This window comes from Calypte anna, chromosome 13 (assembly GCF_003957555.1).
Source record: "Calypte anna isolate BGI_N300 chromosome 13, bCalAnn1_v1.p, whole genome shotgun sequence".
Lineage (NCBI taxonomy): Eukaryota > Metazoa > Chordata > Aves > Apodiformes > Trochilidae > Calypte > Calypte anna.
This window is the reverse complement of record NC_044259.1, coordinates 6,010,705-6,026,934: the sequence shown is the minus strand read 5'-3', so window position 1 is coordinate 6,026,934 and position 16,230 is coordinate 6,010,705. Positions and strand designations below refer to the sequence as shown.

At 38.4% G+C, this 16,230-nt stretch overlaps 1 protein-coding gene across 1 annotated transcript; it reads right to left on the bottom strand.

Annotated features, from left to right (window-relative positions):
- Positions 1-548: 548 nt before the first annotated feature.
- On the bottom strand, positions 549-15,748 carry ADRA1B (adrenoceptor alpha 1B). Its single transcript, XM_030459331.1, has 2 exons — positions 14,303-15,748; positions 549-1,628 (listed from the first exon to the last, which is right to left on the bottom strand). Exons 1-2 carry the CDS (start codon positions 15,270-15,272, stop codon positions 1,066-1,068), a joined length of 1,533 nt encoding a protein of 510 aa, XP_030315191.1. The 5' UTR covers positions 15,273-15,748; the 3' UTR covers positions 549-1,065.
- Between the last annotated feature and the right edge of the window lie 482 nt (positions 15,749-16,230).

The following is a 16,230-nucleotide window of genomic DNA, read 5'->3' as shown; positions in this document are numbered from 1 at the left end:
TTGAAGTGAAAAATATAAACAACAGCATAATGTTCACTATTCCATTGTTTTGACTCTTTCTCTTCTTCTCTGAGTGGCAGAGCAAAAGCCTCTGAATGCTCTAAATGTGCAGTACTATTTTCAAATTGTGCTCATGTGTGTCTTAAGGCTGGGTTTTGTGCCTCCAGCAATCAGTGCTCTTTTGTGCTCAACACTGTTTATGAGGTATTTGGAGTAATTTATGAGTGTTGCTTTTAGAAGTCAGATCCTCTGGTAGCCTGGATGTTTACATGACACTTCCTAATGTGCTGAAATGTAGATTATGAGCTCTCATCACTAATGGTATATTCAAACTTTCAAAAAAGGCCATGGAGAAAGCTAAAAGACTTATGTGTATTGGTGATAAAGGAATTATGGAAGGGAAGAAACTGAAGAGAGATTTAAGAGCATCCTAGGAGTTAGAGTGGCAAACTTAACCACTAGGAGTGTTTTCTTTTGAAGTGAAAATTCTAATGAGGGAATATGGCTAAATTCTAGTCTTACAGTAATAGATGCAAGTGCATTGATTGTTGCAAAATTACTTTAATCTTTGATGTTGTTTTCCATTTCTAAAGTGCTAATGTACAGTGAAGTACAACAATTAAGAATTTACAGGCAGAATCAGTGGCAACTGATACCCTGGAGAGGTACAAATAGAGCTGCATGGCTCACTTGCACTCTCAGGCATCCATACACACACATGTACACACACACATTCATGTAAATTTCCCCTGCCCTCTGCAGATGTATACACTCTTTCACTATGCATGGGTTTGGCTGTTCCACAGCACTTCTGCAATACCTAAATAATTGGATGTGCACTTCCCTGGTTTTATGGAGCATCTTTCCTGCATTCTCTTTTTGCTCCAGTAGCCTCTCTGACAAGGGACTGGGAGTATGATTACACTTTGCTGCTCCTGTGACATGGATCTGCCTGGTTCTCACTGGCTGCCTTCTGGTGCTGTACTGAGAAACTGTGCACTTCTTCACCTTGGCTAAACTTACAGCAAGCTGGGGAACAAGGAGAACAGACCATTGACAATCTATTCATTCCAGTGTCATGTTTGCTATACACTCAGTTTTGCCATTCAGTGTGTCACAGGTGGCCTCGTGGTCCCCATTGCTGGAATCCTGGCTGCCAGCAGGAATGTGTCCATTGCGCTCTGTTAAGAGGTTGAAGGTAAAGAACTGAGACGGATCCTTTGGTCTGCTGCCTTCCTGTAAGGGGCTCAGGAAAGAGCTGGAGTTTTTCCAATCTTGGAATGTGCACATCTCCATGTGTGGGTGGGTGATTTTGCTCAGGTAGCCAGGGCTGGGAGATGCTGAAGATAATGTCCTCTGACTGCCACTTAGGAAACTCCCACTGTCTTCCAGAGAGTCCTTCCTATGCTGCTCATAGGAGCCCCTATTCCAGTTTCTGTAGCTGTAGGGCCACCACCCCAACTGCTTGCGGCGGTGGCACTGGCACTTTAGGATCTGTATAAAAGCCCTCTTGAACTCTTTGCTTGAGCAAGGGTAGATGATTGGATTCAAGCAGCTGTTAAAGTAGCCCAGCCAAAAAATCACCTTGAAGATCGTTTCAGGAGGCTTCAGAGATGAAAACAGAGATCCTGTTCAGAAGAAACAAGCAGAGACAATACCTGAGATAATTAGTTTGTCTACATTTAAGAAAGGTAAATGTGCCATCAGATCACTGCTAGAATCTGTTTATTAAAAATCTTTAATGCTGCTTTCATTTTTGGTGTTTTTGTAATAAAATGTTGGTTTTGTTGCTTCTAAAGCTAATGAGCTTTCCACTACCTGAAAGCTAAAGGAGCACATAATTAATGTAGGATTAAAATAAACAGCAGGCTTGGTGTTGATATGTACACATCTATTGCACTAACATTTGATTCCAATGAAGAACAAGTCCAGGATGTTGTACAATGCACACATGGAATAAGGTTGTACTTTCTTCAAAGCATTTTCAAATGCCATTTTTGAAGAAAAAGATCAAACTGTTCCCAGGCTTCTCAGAAGGAGCCTGTTCAGACATACCTTATAATTTCCAGTACATTCTCTGGCAGCTCCTATACATCACCCCATTTTTCAAGGTTATAATGATAGTACAAATCTCTTGAAACCTGAAGTTGTGCACTTCCCATTTCCCAGGCCCTCATAAAAATGCTGTAGCCCAAACAAAGAGGTTATTTTTGAATGCTTTTTCTTCCATTCATACCAAATAATTTCCCTAAAGGGGCTGTCCAAATGGAAAACATACGAAGAAATCAATTTAATGTACTCTTAGTGTTAAAAATATGCAATTGATCAGCTAAATTTAGCAAATGGGGCTTTAGAAAAGAATGTGTGATATTTTTAAAGCAAAACTGTCATTCAACAGTTATCCAGCTGGGAAAACATTTTGTGTCTGGCTAAAATAACCAAAGAAAAGAGATTCAGGTGAGAGTTCTTATTTCAAGAACTGGAGTTAATTTGAAGAGTTTTTAAAATGGAAAGTGACAATCAAGCCTGAATGTCACATCTCAAAAAAGAGCAACTTTTTTACACTGGAGTGGTTTTGTGTTCCCTGGGCTGTGAAAGCAGCTGAGTCAATTGTGACTGTCAGGATGCCTTATTGGAGAGGGATATGATTCTAGGAATATGTCACACCTCCTGGCAAGGTAGACATCATGGCTTGGCCCTCAAAACTATGGAAAAACATTTCCTAACTTCTTGAGTAAATAGCTCTCCTGTGCCACAGCAGATAATGGTGTTTATTCAGGTGACAATGCTGGCCTGATGCTAACTAAGCTATAGAGAAGAAAGCAGAGGACCAAAGAAGATAAATTAGCTGTGCTTGTATAGTCTATATGGCACATGAACCAAATATTACTACATACAGTAAGGACTAGAAGACCAAGTAGAAAAAAAATGCAAAACAGCTGAGTGCTGAAAAAATGGCTTATCTTTGTCAATTGCTTCAAGTAATATGTGTTCCTTAAGAAAAAAGAAAGAAGCTTATGCCTATCTTTCATGATAATCTATTTTCCAAATGCCATTTGAAAAAAATGACAGCAGGCCATTTTAAGCAGCTACAGCAAAGAGCCCTTTTCAGAACCCTTTCATATTAAAGGGCAGCAACACAAAAGGGCAAAGAGGTTCTTCATAGCAACCCTGACTGACGTAAGCACCTTGTCTTCAGGCCTGGCCCTAAAAAAATGACTGAGCCCAAATCAATCATTTGAAAGCTGTCATGACCCTGACTGAGTCATTAACAGAAAATATGGAAATAAATCAGTCTGGAAAGCTACGAGGTGATGTGATTTGAAAACAATGAGCAGCATTTAGCTACAATATTAGAAAAGTTATGAAACTGTGAAATTCAGGAATAAGGGTCGAGGAGTTAGTGAAAACACTGATCACTGAAGACTACTTCATGCTCCACTTTTTTCTGGTTCTGCAAATAGCCCAATGCAAATGTTGCTTGACTCTTAAATCATACAGAAACTCTCTAAATATCAGACTAATATTTCCTCCCCTAATTTCCAACTACTTTCCCATCGCAGTCTGATAAACACATAGATATTTCCCTGCACTAATTCAGATTGCTTTTCAAAATGTATGGGAAATTTTGCATACTGTTATCTCAATCATCTTTGTCAGTTTTAATTGTTTTTTTTACCATGCTCACCGAGCTTGATAGAGCTATTCAGGTCGGAAATACACTGAGCAACAACAAATATAAGAAAAAGGAATTAAGAAGTTTTTATGTAGTAAAAGCTAATGTCATTTAGGGCCTAACTGCTTCTCTATAGTGAATATTTTATTACACAGAAAGTAAGTAAAGCAACTTCAATGAAATTAGGCAACATTGAGGGAAACAATTTGCCATATTTGTTGTCTTCATATATTCTGCAGAATATCTAGCTGGAACATCATTGAGACATTAAAATTCAGAGCCCACTGGAGTCAGTGGGAGTCTTTGAAAGCCTTTGTAAAGGATGCCAGTGGACTTTGGAAGAGTCCTTAAAATAGCAGGATGAGCACAAGGAAAATCTTCTGGACTGACTTAATCCCAATATTGTTAATTAAGGAAAACTCTTCCCTGAAGGAGGTTTTACTGTGGCAGAAAAGCAGACACAGGCATGTACACTACTGTCTCATAATTTCCTACTCTGTTATTTTTCTTCCATCTAAATATCTACTTTGCTACCTCTCCCAAGTGAACATAGAGAGTGTATTCATAGAGAAAGGAGGATGGGAAAGTTAAGACTTTCTATTCAAGTATCCTTAATTTAATCCTTGGTGAACTTCCTAACAAAAGTGTAATACACAGGAGATAAATATTTGAGTTTCCACTTTATGGGAGTAAGAATTTAACATCAAAATTAGACCTGCTGATGCAACCCACCAGACAAAACCTCCCAGACGTCTTCCAGGAGAAGAGAGAAAACTTATTTCTCCAGTTATGTGCCTATACAAGATGATCAGATACCATAGTGGTTGCCTGGAGTTTAAATCTGAAAAATACCATAAAAGATCATGTTTTTGATAGAAAGTGTTCTAAATTGCCTTTGCTACCTGTGGCATTCTGCTCTGTGTGCTATTGCTAGCCACACAGAAGAAATAAACAATGTCCAAGTGAACAACAGGTATTTGTGGTGCTATTTGTGAAATATCACTGGGTTCCATTGTGTGGTCAGGCTGACTGAAGCCTTCTCCAGGCTGAAGCAGCCCCATTCCTTTACCCTCTCCTCTGGGCTCCACCCTCATGATTGTTTTGGTTGCTTTCACTGCCCTTCAGTTTATTGCTGTCTTTCCCTGCATGGATGCAGTACTGCAGATTAATGAGAGTTGAGTAAAAAGGGATAATCACTCCATCTACTGGCTCTGTTCCTGCTATACCAACCAGTATGCTGCTGCTTGCATCTAATAGGGGTATTTGAATAGTTTTCCTTGCTATGTTAATGATGGTGTGAGTTATCCTCATGATAGAGGGTTTTCTGAGTGTATGTATTTACAAGAACACCTTTTATTTAATATTTGTACCTGATGGAAGAAAAAATTTAAATTATTAATGATTTTTAAATCTAAAATAAACCACACTCTACTTTCTGCCTTCTCTTTAATAATCTCTACTTTTTCTTTTTCCATCCAGGTATGTTCACTTTCCAGTTACTTACTTTCTTTCTTCCTCTTAACTTTTAAATTTTTGTTTCTACTCTCCTTATCTCTTATTTAGTTTTTAGCTCCAACTTCTCTCTTTTCTAATCACTTTATGTTGTCACAACTGACTTTCTATTAACTAAGTGTCCATTTTAATAAGTTGTGTATTTGATATAAATTAAGTATTTAAATTACTCATTGAATTATCAGTTCTGCCCAGAATCAAGTATTTGATACTTAGATTAGATAATAGTTGGGCAGGAGAACTGTGAACTTCTCGGGTTTAAGGAGAAAAGGTCTTTATGGATGAGTTTTGGGTTATCAGGCCCTATATTTTCTGCCCATTCAAAAAATTACATTTCAAAATCTTCTGAAGTTTTGCTTAGAGGGGAGGAGAGCCAGCTTAGGGTGAGTGGGTGTTCCTGCTACTGGAGCAAATAAAAAAATTGTGTTTATTGAAACAAGATTGTCTGAAATTAAGTACTTCACTCTGTCAATTGATATTCTAGTAGTAGCAATCTAGATACAAAAAAATATGTCATGAAGCAATAATGATGTAGAAAAAGAGTTTCAGTGCAGTGACAGTTTTTTTGTCATTGTCTTCAGATTAAAGAAGAGTCATAATATCTGAACTACTTTTTTTTATTATTTCTGACAAGTAGAAAATGAAGTGTTTGAAAATTTGAAGCAGTGATTGGGGGTATTCTTGGGAAAGAAAAAAACACTTGTTTGAATGCTGTAAGATAGAAATAGAGAATTGGTAATAAGTATTTTGAAGTTTGTTATAGGGTCTGGTTAAATTTAAATAATTGGTATAACCTTGGAAGGCAAACATGGCCTTCTTCATTTAGAGGAGAGAATTATTCCATTTTGGTGTAGATTGGAGTAATTCTGACTGGAATTAAATCTGAACACAGAAAATTCCAACCTCTGTACTGGTGAAAAGCCTTGCAAAATGATAACAAATGAGTCCTGAACCAGGAAAACCAGGAGGCTTCCACAAGATCAAACCCTGCCTCTCAGTCTGTCCTCAAGAAGACAACTTTTGCAAAAATAATACTGTTTTGCAAGATTTATTTTTTATGATGGAACTCAGCCTTCCTATAAAACTCAATTTGATCAGATTTGGGATGTGCTTAGTGACTTTCCCAGTGCCAGGCAGGAGGCAGCTGCCAAAGCCCTGGCTGGGAACTTCTGCTTCTCCCCTGCAATTCCCACTGTGATTCCTGCTCCAGCCGTAGCTCCTGCCACTTCTTAATGAATAGGGAAAGCTCAAATGCTACATGTGTCTAGCTAGTAGAATTCTCCCTGTAAAAGCAATAAGCTGCCTCTGAGCAGATTTGTTATGAGTAGGAGTTTACAGAATGTAGAGAGGATGTATTAGTCTTTTATTTAAGCTTTCTGTGGTTGTTTTTACCACATGCTTAGCCAAGTCAGCATGCCAAGGTTTTAAAGCTAATTGGCTTTCTAAAGCTTCTGATTTCTTCCCTTCCAGCTCTCAGAGTTTGTTTACATTCCCCTGGACTTATTTAATATAGGGAAAAACCCCACAGTTTGCAAACAGTGAGGAGGATGGAATAGAGAGGAAGGTTATAAAATTGTGTTGATCAAGCTGGGAGGGATTTGCAGGACTTCTGCAGAAGGTTAGGATAACAGTGAAAAAAGATCTTGAGAAATAAGAAGAGCATCCAAAATAAACAGAATAAAATTCAATAAAGAAAATAAAAGGAAAGATAGTTACATTATAACTACTACAAACAAGTGAGGATGGCTAACATTTGGTTATGGTTTTCAAGCATGTTGGTGTCACTGGGGGATACCAAGGCTGCATATTAAGAAAAATTCCCTTCTTGTGAGGAATTCATGTCCTAGAACTGAGTGCCTGTAGCAGTTGTGGAATTCTCTTTGCTGGAGCCTTCTGGCCCTACAGTGAGTGAACACCTGTGAGGGGGGGGATGAAGGTATTATTCCACATGTCCTCAGCTCTTGAGTCTTTCATTTCCCTGTTTTTATGTTCAGTCAGGGAAGTCACATAGAGAAATCTCTCCTAACTCTTCTGGTAGGATAAAAGGTGTCTATAGTCATTCCTCCAGACCACTCATACAGGAAATAAATATCTGCAAGCCAACACATTATTGATATTAACTAAAATCAGTAAATCCTACCAATCTAAGGCCTGATCCTGTGCAGACAAGTTTGTAAGCAGACAAATAAAAGTTGTAGAAAAATGCAGGATCAGACCATAGAGTACATTCCCCTAAGGATATATTCACAAGAAAGAGCAAAGCATAGCTAAACATTTTCCTTACTATCTGTAGGCTAAGAAAGGTTACTGTTTATGTTTTCTTATCCTAGTTAAAATTCGTAATTTAGTATCATCCACAGTATCTCTGATAAAGGGTGCCTCATATTTCAGATTAACAAATCACTTCTGTGAGACTCTCATGAACTTCATTCACAACGGAGACTTTTAAAGGCTCCAAAATTAGATGCTTATCTAGAATGGCCAAAAGAAAGGGCTTTACCTCCCTTGAAGCTTTGCTGATGGAAGTTGTGGTGAAGATAGGGATATATTTTGTGGTGAAGATAGGGCTTATATTTTAAGCAATTGCAAAGGAGAGTGACAGCATTTGCCTTTTCAAAGGGACAGTGGCTATGCATTTAACCACAGAGCTACTAACAGTGGCACTCCTGGCATGACAAAATGGTCTCTGATAGGTAGAAGTTAAGAGATAATCTCTAATTTCCAGAGGTCTTGCTCTGATCTGCAGTCCCTGACTGTCATTCCTACAGCATTGTACAAAAGATATTGTTGCTGCTTAAAGCAATGAGAGTTGAATACTGTTTTTAAAAAACTGAGGTGCAACAGACCATTTGCAAGTTAGTCTTTAAAAGAGCAATAGTACAGGCAAATAAGAGCTTTATTTGCCCAGAGCAGAAAGAAAAAAGAAAGAGGAAAGCTGTAGTTTAAAATAAATGCAACAGGAATAAGATTTTTCATACCTCATCCATTAGAAAAAAATCTGGGTTTACCTGGAATAGCAAACTAGAGAAATAGAAGATCCAGAAATACATGAGATGTGGAAAAATTCCATCAAGCACTCCCCTTTTTGACACAAACCCAGTATATCTTATATACCAGCCTGACACATCTCAGTCCAGAATAGCTATGAAGCCTTACAACATGGACAGAATTCACTAGTGTTTAAATTTTGCTGCCCTCACATAAGTGTGATAAAATCAATATCAATTTTAGTAAAAATCTTGTGTAGTACTCTAAAACTGATGGTAGACAGGGACAGAAACATGGTATTATTTTTACTATTGTTTTGACCAAAATAGTTAGAGACTCTTGCATCTTGCTAACTAGAAAGACTACAGGCCAAGCTTATGCTTGTTTTACAAAGGTTTAGCTGATTAGGGAGCCCAGAAAAGCTAATCTAAGACTGCTGACATTTCATTTATTATACTTAAATATCTTCAGTTCCTCAGCATGCTGTGGAGTCTTTTTCTCCTCTTCTTGCTTCTAACTTATGACTGAGGCAATCTGTCTTGGACACTGCTGGTAAATCGTACGCCCCTAGCATGGAATTGAATACAAAGCTATTGCATGGTCTTTTGTTATTTTTTTTCCTCTTTTGTTGCTTAGAAAGTGCTGGTTATGGCTCTTCAGTTTCCAGGTATCACTTGAATGCCCAGCTTAAAATCTTGCAGTGGGCTATGGGAAGGACTGTAGTGATGATAAGAAAAAGCTCACCAGTTTTTATTCATGTTTATTATTCCCAGACATGTACACTAAAGAACATGCAGCTGAAATCCTGAGGTGTGGCCTCAATACTTTAGGACCACATTTAACTTTACTCAAGGTTTCCATCATAACTATCAACCTGATCAATAGCACATAGGTTTGGCAAATGCCTTTGGCTTAAGGACCTTGTGTGCACTGCATTGCTGGATGCTTAAAGCAGTATTTCCTCTGAAACTATTGCATCTCTCCTGCCTTTGATTTCAATAGTTTTGAGATTTCCTATTTTTGCCCAGTGGCCCAGTTATGACTCGTTTTTTTCCTTGGAGCTTTCTGATCACCTGAGACAAGAGTTTCTTCCATCCCTGAGGATGAACAGTCAATATGATTTGGGGTTTTTTTGTATTTTTTCTGTATTACTTCATGTATTTGTTTTTCTAAGGCTGTATGCTTTAAGATTTCCTGTTGCTCCTCTGATCTGCAAATCAAAACCCTACATAGTACCTCTGAAGTACCTCAGAATTTGCGTGGTTCCATCTGCTTTGATTACAGACAACTTTGCCTAAAAAACAGAAGTCTGTAAATAACTGATAATTCACATCCTTTGCAGATTAAAAAGCTTAAACCAGTGCTGAAGATGGCTGTGAATAATCTTGAAATAATCTAGTCCTTCACATGTGACAAAACATGCTGTCCTGGTCAAGAAATGCACCTGTGATGTTTAGTTTTACAGGAACTGGCTCACAAATCAGAGGAGCAATTGAACATTGTACCAAAGATTGACCTGCAAGTGGGTAGAAGTTCAGATTGCCTCATATCTCATTAATTTGTGCAAATTCTGTATAACTATTAACTCGAGAACATCAAATCTAGAGAGCTGGGCTAGTTAGGGGAATAGCGGGCAAAAGCAAAATGAGATGAAAGACAAACCAGACCTAAAGCCTTGCAGAAAGCAGAACCCAGTAGCATTGACAGCACTGGTCCTAATACCTTGAAATGTTTCCCATGGGAAACTGAGTATTCTGATTTGGTATTCTTGGTGCAGAGATGCAGAGGTTGGCCTGATGTAACATAAATCTACATACTGTGCTTGAATCACATTTTATTTTAAGAATAATTCTCTATTGGCTGACCCGCAGAATATTTTTATATTCTTTTTTCCAGTTTTGTAGAGAGGTTTCAAAAGCATGCAAGGATAGTCTAGACAGTTTTATCTGCATTATTACCCTCTTGGGACCTTATCCCAGTTGCAGTTCAGTTACAACAATTTAGTTCTGACTTCAGTGGGTAAGACCACAGGTACTGTGGAAGCAAGGGGGTTTAGGCACTGAACTGGGAAGTGAATAATGCTCTCCTGATTGACACTGGAGTTCAGCAATAAGCTGGGGAAGTTAATCTGCTTTGGTTAAAGCACTGGAGGTGGTGAGTTTTCCCTTTGCAGGGTGGGTGTGTGTCTGGGAAGAAGCTGGCAAGCCCACTCTGATATCTCAATTAACAGAAATGAGCCTAAACTTTTACCTAGTAGCCAGGGGGACACATATCATCCTTAATTTTTGATTAATTTATAAAATAAATGTATTGGCATAAAATAAGATATTCCTTTTTTTGTTTGTTTAAAGGAGGGCAGGGTTTTTTTGTTGTTTTGTTTGTTTGTTTTGTAGGGGTTTTTTTCTGCATTATTTAGATCAAAGTAATCTGGTTTACTCAGTACTTTTCAACAATGCATATTTGATAAAGTCCTGATGCCTAAGAAAGGACTGTATGAAGGGCAAAGACAAGAAGCATTTATTTTAAAGAAGTAAGATATTTGCTCTTCAAAGATGTGTCACTGGATTTATGGCACAAGCAGTTGTCTTTAAGACACATATGTCTTAATTTTTGTTTTTTTTTATGCTGTACCACAAATAATTTTGAGTGGCAAGAAAACTATTTACAAGGCCATGGAGCATTTATGAATGTGAGCAATAAGGATATTTTATAGTTCTACTGCTATCTGGAAAGAGCATCTGGTAGCTGCTGGAATAAAACCAGATTTCTCACAGAGTTCTCTTTAAGATCAATTTTGCTGCATCATCAAAGGCACTGTGGTTCAGTCTTACCAAAAGAAACTGTGGGTCAATCTGTGTGCTGAGTGTTTCATGATGCTCAGTTCATTGTAGTGCCAGTGCTGTAGTTCTTTCCCATAACTACACACAGAGCTCTGTCAAAGAGCTTTCCTTGCAAAGCCTTTTGATTCTGGCCTGAAAAGCACTCTGTGTTAATATTGTGTCTTCTGCTTTGGAATGGAGTATTTATTCCATCAATAACCCCACTTTCAGCACCATGTCAGTGAGCAGTATCTGTCACCTGATGAAAAAATCCTTTGTCCAGGATATCAAAGTGCATAACTGCAGAATATGTTTAAATGGCAGAATTATAATTTTGTCTGGAAACAAATAGAGGAGCTTAGAACCTTTTTAACATGAAGCAAACTACACTACAGGTAAGCTATAATTTGGAGTGCTGCAGAAATAACATTTCCTGACTTATCAAATATTTTGTTGTTGGATCCTCAGAAATCCAGAACTGCTGTGCTAATGCCATTGTGCAGAGTCATTGCATTACTGAGTGAAACAAGGAACACACACAAAAGAAAAATACTATGAAGGTGTTGTTGGCAGGCTTTGGGTCAGTGGTGCAAATGTAAAGTGTGAAAAATACAGGCTAAGGAAGAAACCTTTCATTCTATTATAGTGAAGGTGTCTTGTCTGGACTGAGTAGCAGAAGTGTAGTTTGCAGTCCAGTGCAGATTAGCAAGTGAGTTGTGATTAAAGCTCCTATAGAGAGTTTTGTAAATCATCAGTACCTTTTGGATTCTATGATTTGCCTGTCACTGACATTGATTTCATACCATTTTTGTCAGGGTTCTTAATAGTATTTAATTTAAATTTAGTGACTTCAAGACACAAAGCATAAGATTTCTGGTATGAAGAATGCAGCACACAGCAAACTCCTTTAGAAGTCTTTCTGCACTGCTGTACCCTCTCCTTCATTTCAGAATGCCTGCATCATGCATGTCAGGAAAAGGTGCTTTTCCCCACCTGTCTTAGCAATTAATGCTTTAGTCATGCCCAACATAATTAACTAGCTTTGCACTGATGCACAGAGATGAAAAGTACAAGGTTCTGGAGTCTGCTAAATAAATTTAAAACAGAGATCTGGGCCAGGAACAATATCAGCACTATCGAAGTCAGCAAAATTTAAGGGAATGTCCCTACTATTTAAATGCATTTGTATGGTATATTGGATACTATCTATACCTTTTCTCCCTCATTTCTTAGGGTAAAAGCTGTCAGTTCAAAGAGTTGAGCCCCTGAAAAGATTTCTAGGCAGAGGGCAGGAAAGCCAGAAGCCCATATTGCAGTGTCAAGGTGCTGCTTTTTTTCACTTTTCTAACTGCCACAATGACAACTCCCTCTGAATCTCAGCTCTGTGGGGTGCTGAGTGCTCACAGTGCTGGTGTGAATGTGTTTGGGGTCACAGACCCCACAGACCCCACAGCAGGAACTTTCAGCCCATCAGCTCCCCCAGCACCTCTGCCAGCATGCAGGGCCTGCCCCTTCTCTGATGCCTTGGACACAACTTATCTGAGAGACAGAATCACACTGGGACAAGAGCTAAGTTCTCCACACAGAGGTCTTAAACAATGACTCATTAAACCTCCCAGGAGGAGTTTTGAAAGGGTAAACTGACACTTTCAAGAAACTTCATTGTTTCTTGAGATGATAATTCTGCCCTGTGACCATAATGATTTAATGGACTGTTCTGTATCTGTATTTGTTGAACAGCATCAGGATCTAGACTGCCTTCTGCTAGCTACTGATATGCTTTACTGCATTCACGCTTGCTTTTTTTTTTTTTTTCCTTTATCCTTTTTTTTTTCTTCAAATTCCTTCAATAATTGAAAATCAAGGGGGAAATCTACTTTATCAGGGGATCATGACCTACTAGATACATACTACTAGTACTGATACTATACAGTGAAAATACATTTCTATCATATATTTCTATCCACAGGTATGTATTTTTACAGTAGTTGGAAACTTGCTGAATGTTATAAACTTTCTTTAAGAAAGTTTAAGAAAAGCAAGCACAAAGGCTTAGATGTCAGTTGCCAGAGAATTTTACGTACAGTTTTCCTTCTGTTCAAATTTTTTCACACCCTTAACAATGGCTTTATGCAGATCTTGAATTGTAATGATTTAAAGTTTACTATACAATAAACTAAAGATTGTAAAGTTGCCTGCAATAGCTTAAAGAGTTGTCTTGCAGTAAAGAATCTAATTTAAATTATATTGCATGTTCACTGAAATTTAGTTTTATAACACTTCACTAGGACCATGTTGCTGAATTCAGTTTAGTTTTCTACAACAGTCTCTATAAATACTTGCTTAGCACTCTATTAGAAATGTTTTGGTAGGGTAACTAAGTAAACATGAATACAAAACATTAATAAAGGCTTTTTCTCTCTTTATCCACTTCTTTCCATATTTAGGCTGACAGACTGTGTGTGTCTCACAGAAATGAATTTTGGACAGATACTTTTGAGAGCTTAATAATTCAATATATTAAGATATTCCACTTTAGAGTTGGTGTTAATTTTAAAAGCAATACCATCAAATTTCACAAGAACTTGGGAACATGGAGCAATGTGTTAAGGCTACATGAAAAAATAATAATGTTTAAGTCTGAAAGTGAGCATGGTGGCTGCCAAAAGCTCACATGGCTGTCTCCCAAAATGCCTGATCTACAACTTACTGAAACCAATGAGAACCTTTTTGTGGGGCCAGTGGGGTTTGTGTGTTTGCATTTAGGATTTAGCCAGTGACATTCAAATTGAGAACTAGAATTTTTCAATTTCACAAGCCCAGGGGAGTTTTAGATTTAATTGTTAGGTCAGGTTCATTTACATTTAAGACACCTAATGCAGTCTTAGCATTTAACAGTAAACTAAACCAAGAACATTTCAGTGCTGAAATTATTTTTATTTTCTAGGATTTTTGTTAAAGCATCCTATGTGTCTGAAATCCAACTCAGTTCAAATAAAGGCCATAAAGGGAGATTTGATATATAAAATCTGAAGATGCTGTCTCCTGATCTGACATTTGCTCCATCTCTGAGGTCTAAGAGATGAACAGACTTTCTGTGCAGGCTGCACACTTTACAAAGTTTTAGCATGACTCTCTGTAAAATCCATCAGCAGAAGTGAATTATATTCACTTCCTTTCATCCATTCCATGCAGTTCTCAAAATGATAACTATGTATCATTAATCTGATTTTTCCCTATATTTTTGTAGTAAACAACTAATCCTTTACCTCCCCCTCCCCTCACAAACCCTTGTTTACCCACTTACCTAGTGGCAGAACAATGAAGAAAGGCAGCCAGCACAAGATAAACATGCCTACCACAATTCCCAACGTCTTGGCTGCCTTTTTTTCTCTAGAGAATTTAAAAAGTTTAAAAGCTAAAGAGTTCCTGGGATGATGACCCTTGGGTTTGGTGCTGTTTAGTGTGTCCTCATGAATGTTCCTGTAATGAATCCGTAAAGTCAGCTCCTTAGAGTTGGACATTTCTTTCATAACCCCAGCTTCCAGGTTTTTTGTAGTCCTTTTGGCCACTATGTAGACCCGACAGTACATCACCAGGATGACAATTAAAGGGATGTAAAATGACCCCAAGGAAGAAAACAAAGCATAGAATGGTTCTTCAGTGATCCGGCACTCTTTATCATCCTTGGGTGCTGGTTCTTTCCAGCCCAGGAGAGGCCCAATGGATATCACCATGGAAAGGACCCAGACACCTAGGAGAGCTAAAATTGCCCTTCTTCTTGTCACCAGTGTTGGATACTGGAGAGAATAACGTACCCCTATGTATCTGTCTATGGAAATTGCACATAGACTTAAAATAGAAGCTGTACAGCATAGCACATCCACTGCTGCCCAGATGTCACAAAATATCCTCCCCAAAACCCAGTAGCCGAGGATTTCCAGTGTAGCAGAGAATGGAAGGACAGTAAAACTCAGCAACAAATCTGCTATTGCGAGGTTAACTATGAAATAGTTTGTAGGGATTCTTAGATGTCTATTGCAAGCAACAGAGAGAATTACTAAGATGTTACCTATAATAGCAAAGAGTATAAAGGCACCTAGGATAACAGCCACAATTATTGCCCTACTGATATCCAAGACAGGTAAATCCAGGTTGCTTGCTGTCCCATTGGAGTAGTTTGCAGAAAGATTGCCATTATTGAGTGCAGAGACTTTCAAATATCCATGTATTGATGAACTAGATTTATCGCCAAAGGTCTTCATCTTAAAATTCATCCTCCATAGCAGGTTATGGTTGAATCCCTTGCCCAAGATGCAGATGGTGTGAATTCAGTTGGAAGTTATCTCTCTACCCAAGAAGTTCCTGCAAAGCCCCGGCCAGTTTTAGATTGAGAACTCATCTCCCCAGCAAGCTCTCCTCTATAAGCACATAAAACTTGCACAGCACGAAGTCCTCTGAAGGCTGTCAGACATACTAGGCTGCTCAGACTTGGTTAATTTCTCATCTGAATTCACTTAAACAGAAATTACCAGGCAGAATTCTTGGCTGGAGCTTCAAAATAGCTGTTTCCATCGTGAAGTCCCTGAAATACAAAGACAGGTTTGCTGTTATCCCTTCTGCATTTGTGGTCCTGTTGGGAGGATGCCTCTGTCTCTGTCACAGCTGCTGTGACACTCTCCTTCCCCCAAGAAGGGTTTGTCAGCATTTAGGCAGCTCTGCATGCTCTGCTCTCACTGTCTCTGCTCACACTGTGCCACTGACATCACTGCGGACCGCCCCAACACAGCGCTAGAGGGCAATGCCGCTCACGTTAAAGCTTCCCTATGGAAGCCTGCAAGCTTAACAGAACGGAATGTATCCATCTTAATTAAAGCGCTTGCTGAATAAATCTGGATTGGAAACCTTAAAAAAAACTCCAAACAAGAGTTGCGTTTTCTGAAAAAAATATACTTGATGAGACGTGGTGCAAAAAAAAAAAAAAAAAAAAGCATTTTCAGTACAAAATGATCTAGTGTACTTTCACTCACCAAGGAAATGTCTTTGAGTTTATTTTGTAATCAAAGTGAAACATATGACATTTGGGAGAACTAATCTTCTCCCACTTCTAAGGCAAAATAGGTGCCAAAAATCCCTAATTTATATATAGATTTTCATATTGAAGACAGTGATTTCTTGGTTTCCTCATTTTGTATAGCTTCGGGTCACCAGGTGGAGAGAAATCTCAGATCTTTA

What these genes read in the sequence shown, in the direction of transcription:
- ADRA1B (XM_030459331.1), bottom strand. Translation starts at nt 15,272, where the DNA reads ATGAATTTTAAGATGAAGACCTTTGGCGATAAATCTAGTTCATCAATA. An exon ending in CTTCATTGTTCTGCCACTAG is followed by an intron (nt 1,629 to 14,302) that starts GTAAGTGGGTAA and finishes TCTTCTGAACAG; the next exon opens with GATCTCTGTTTTCATCTCTG.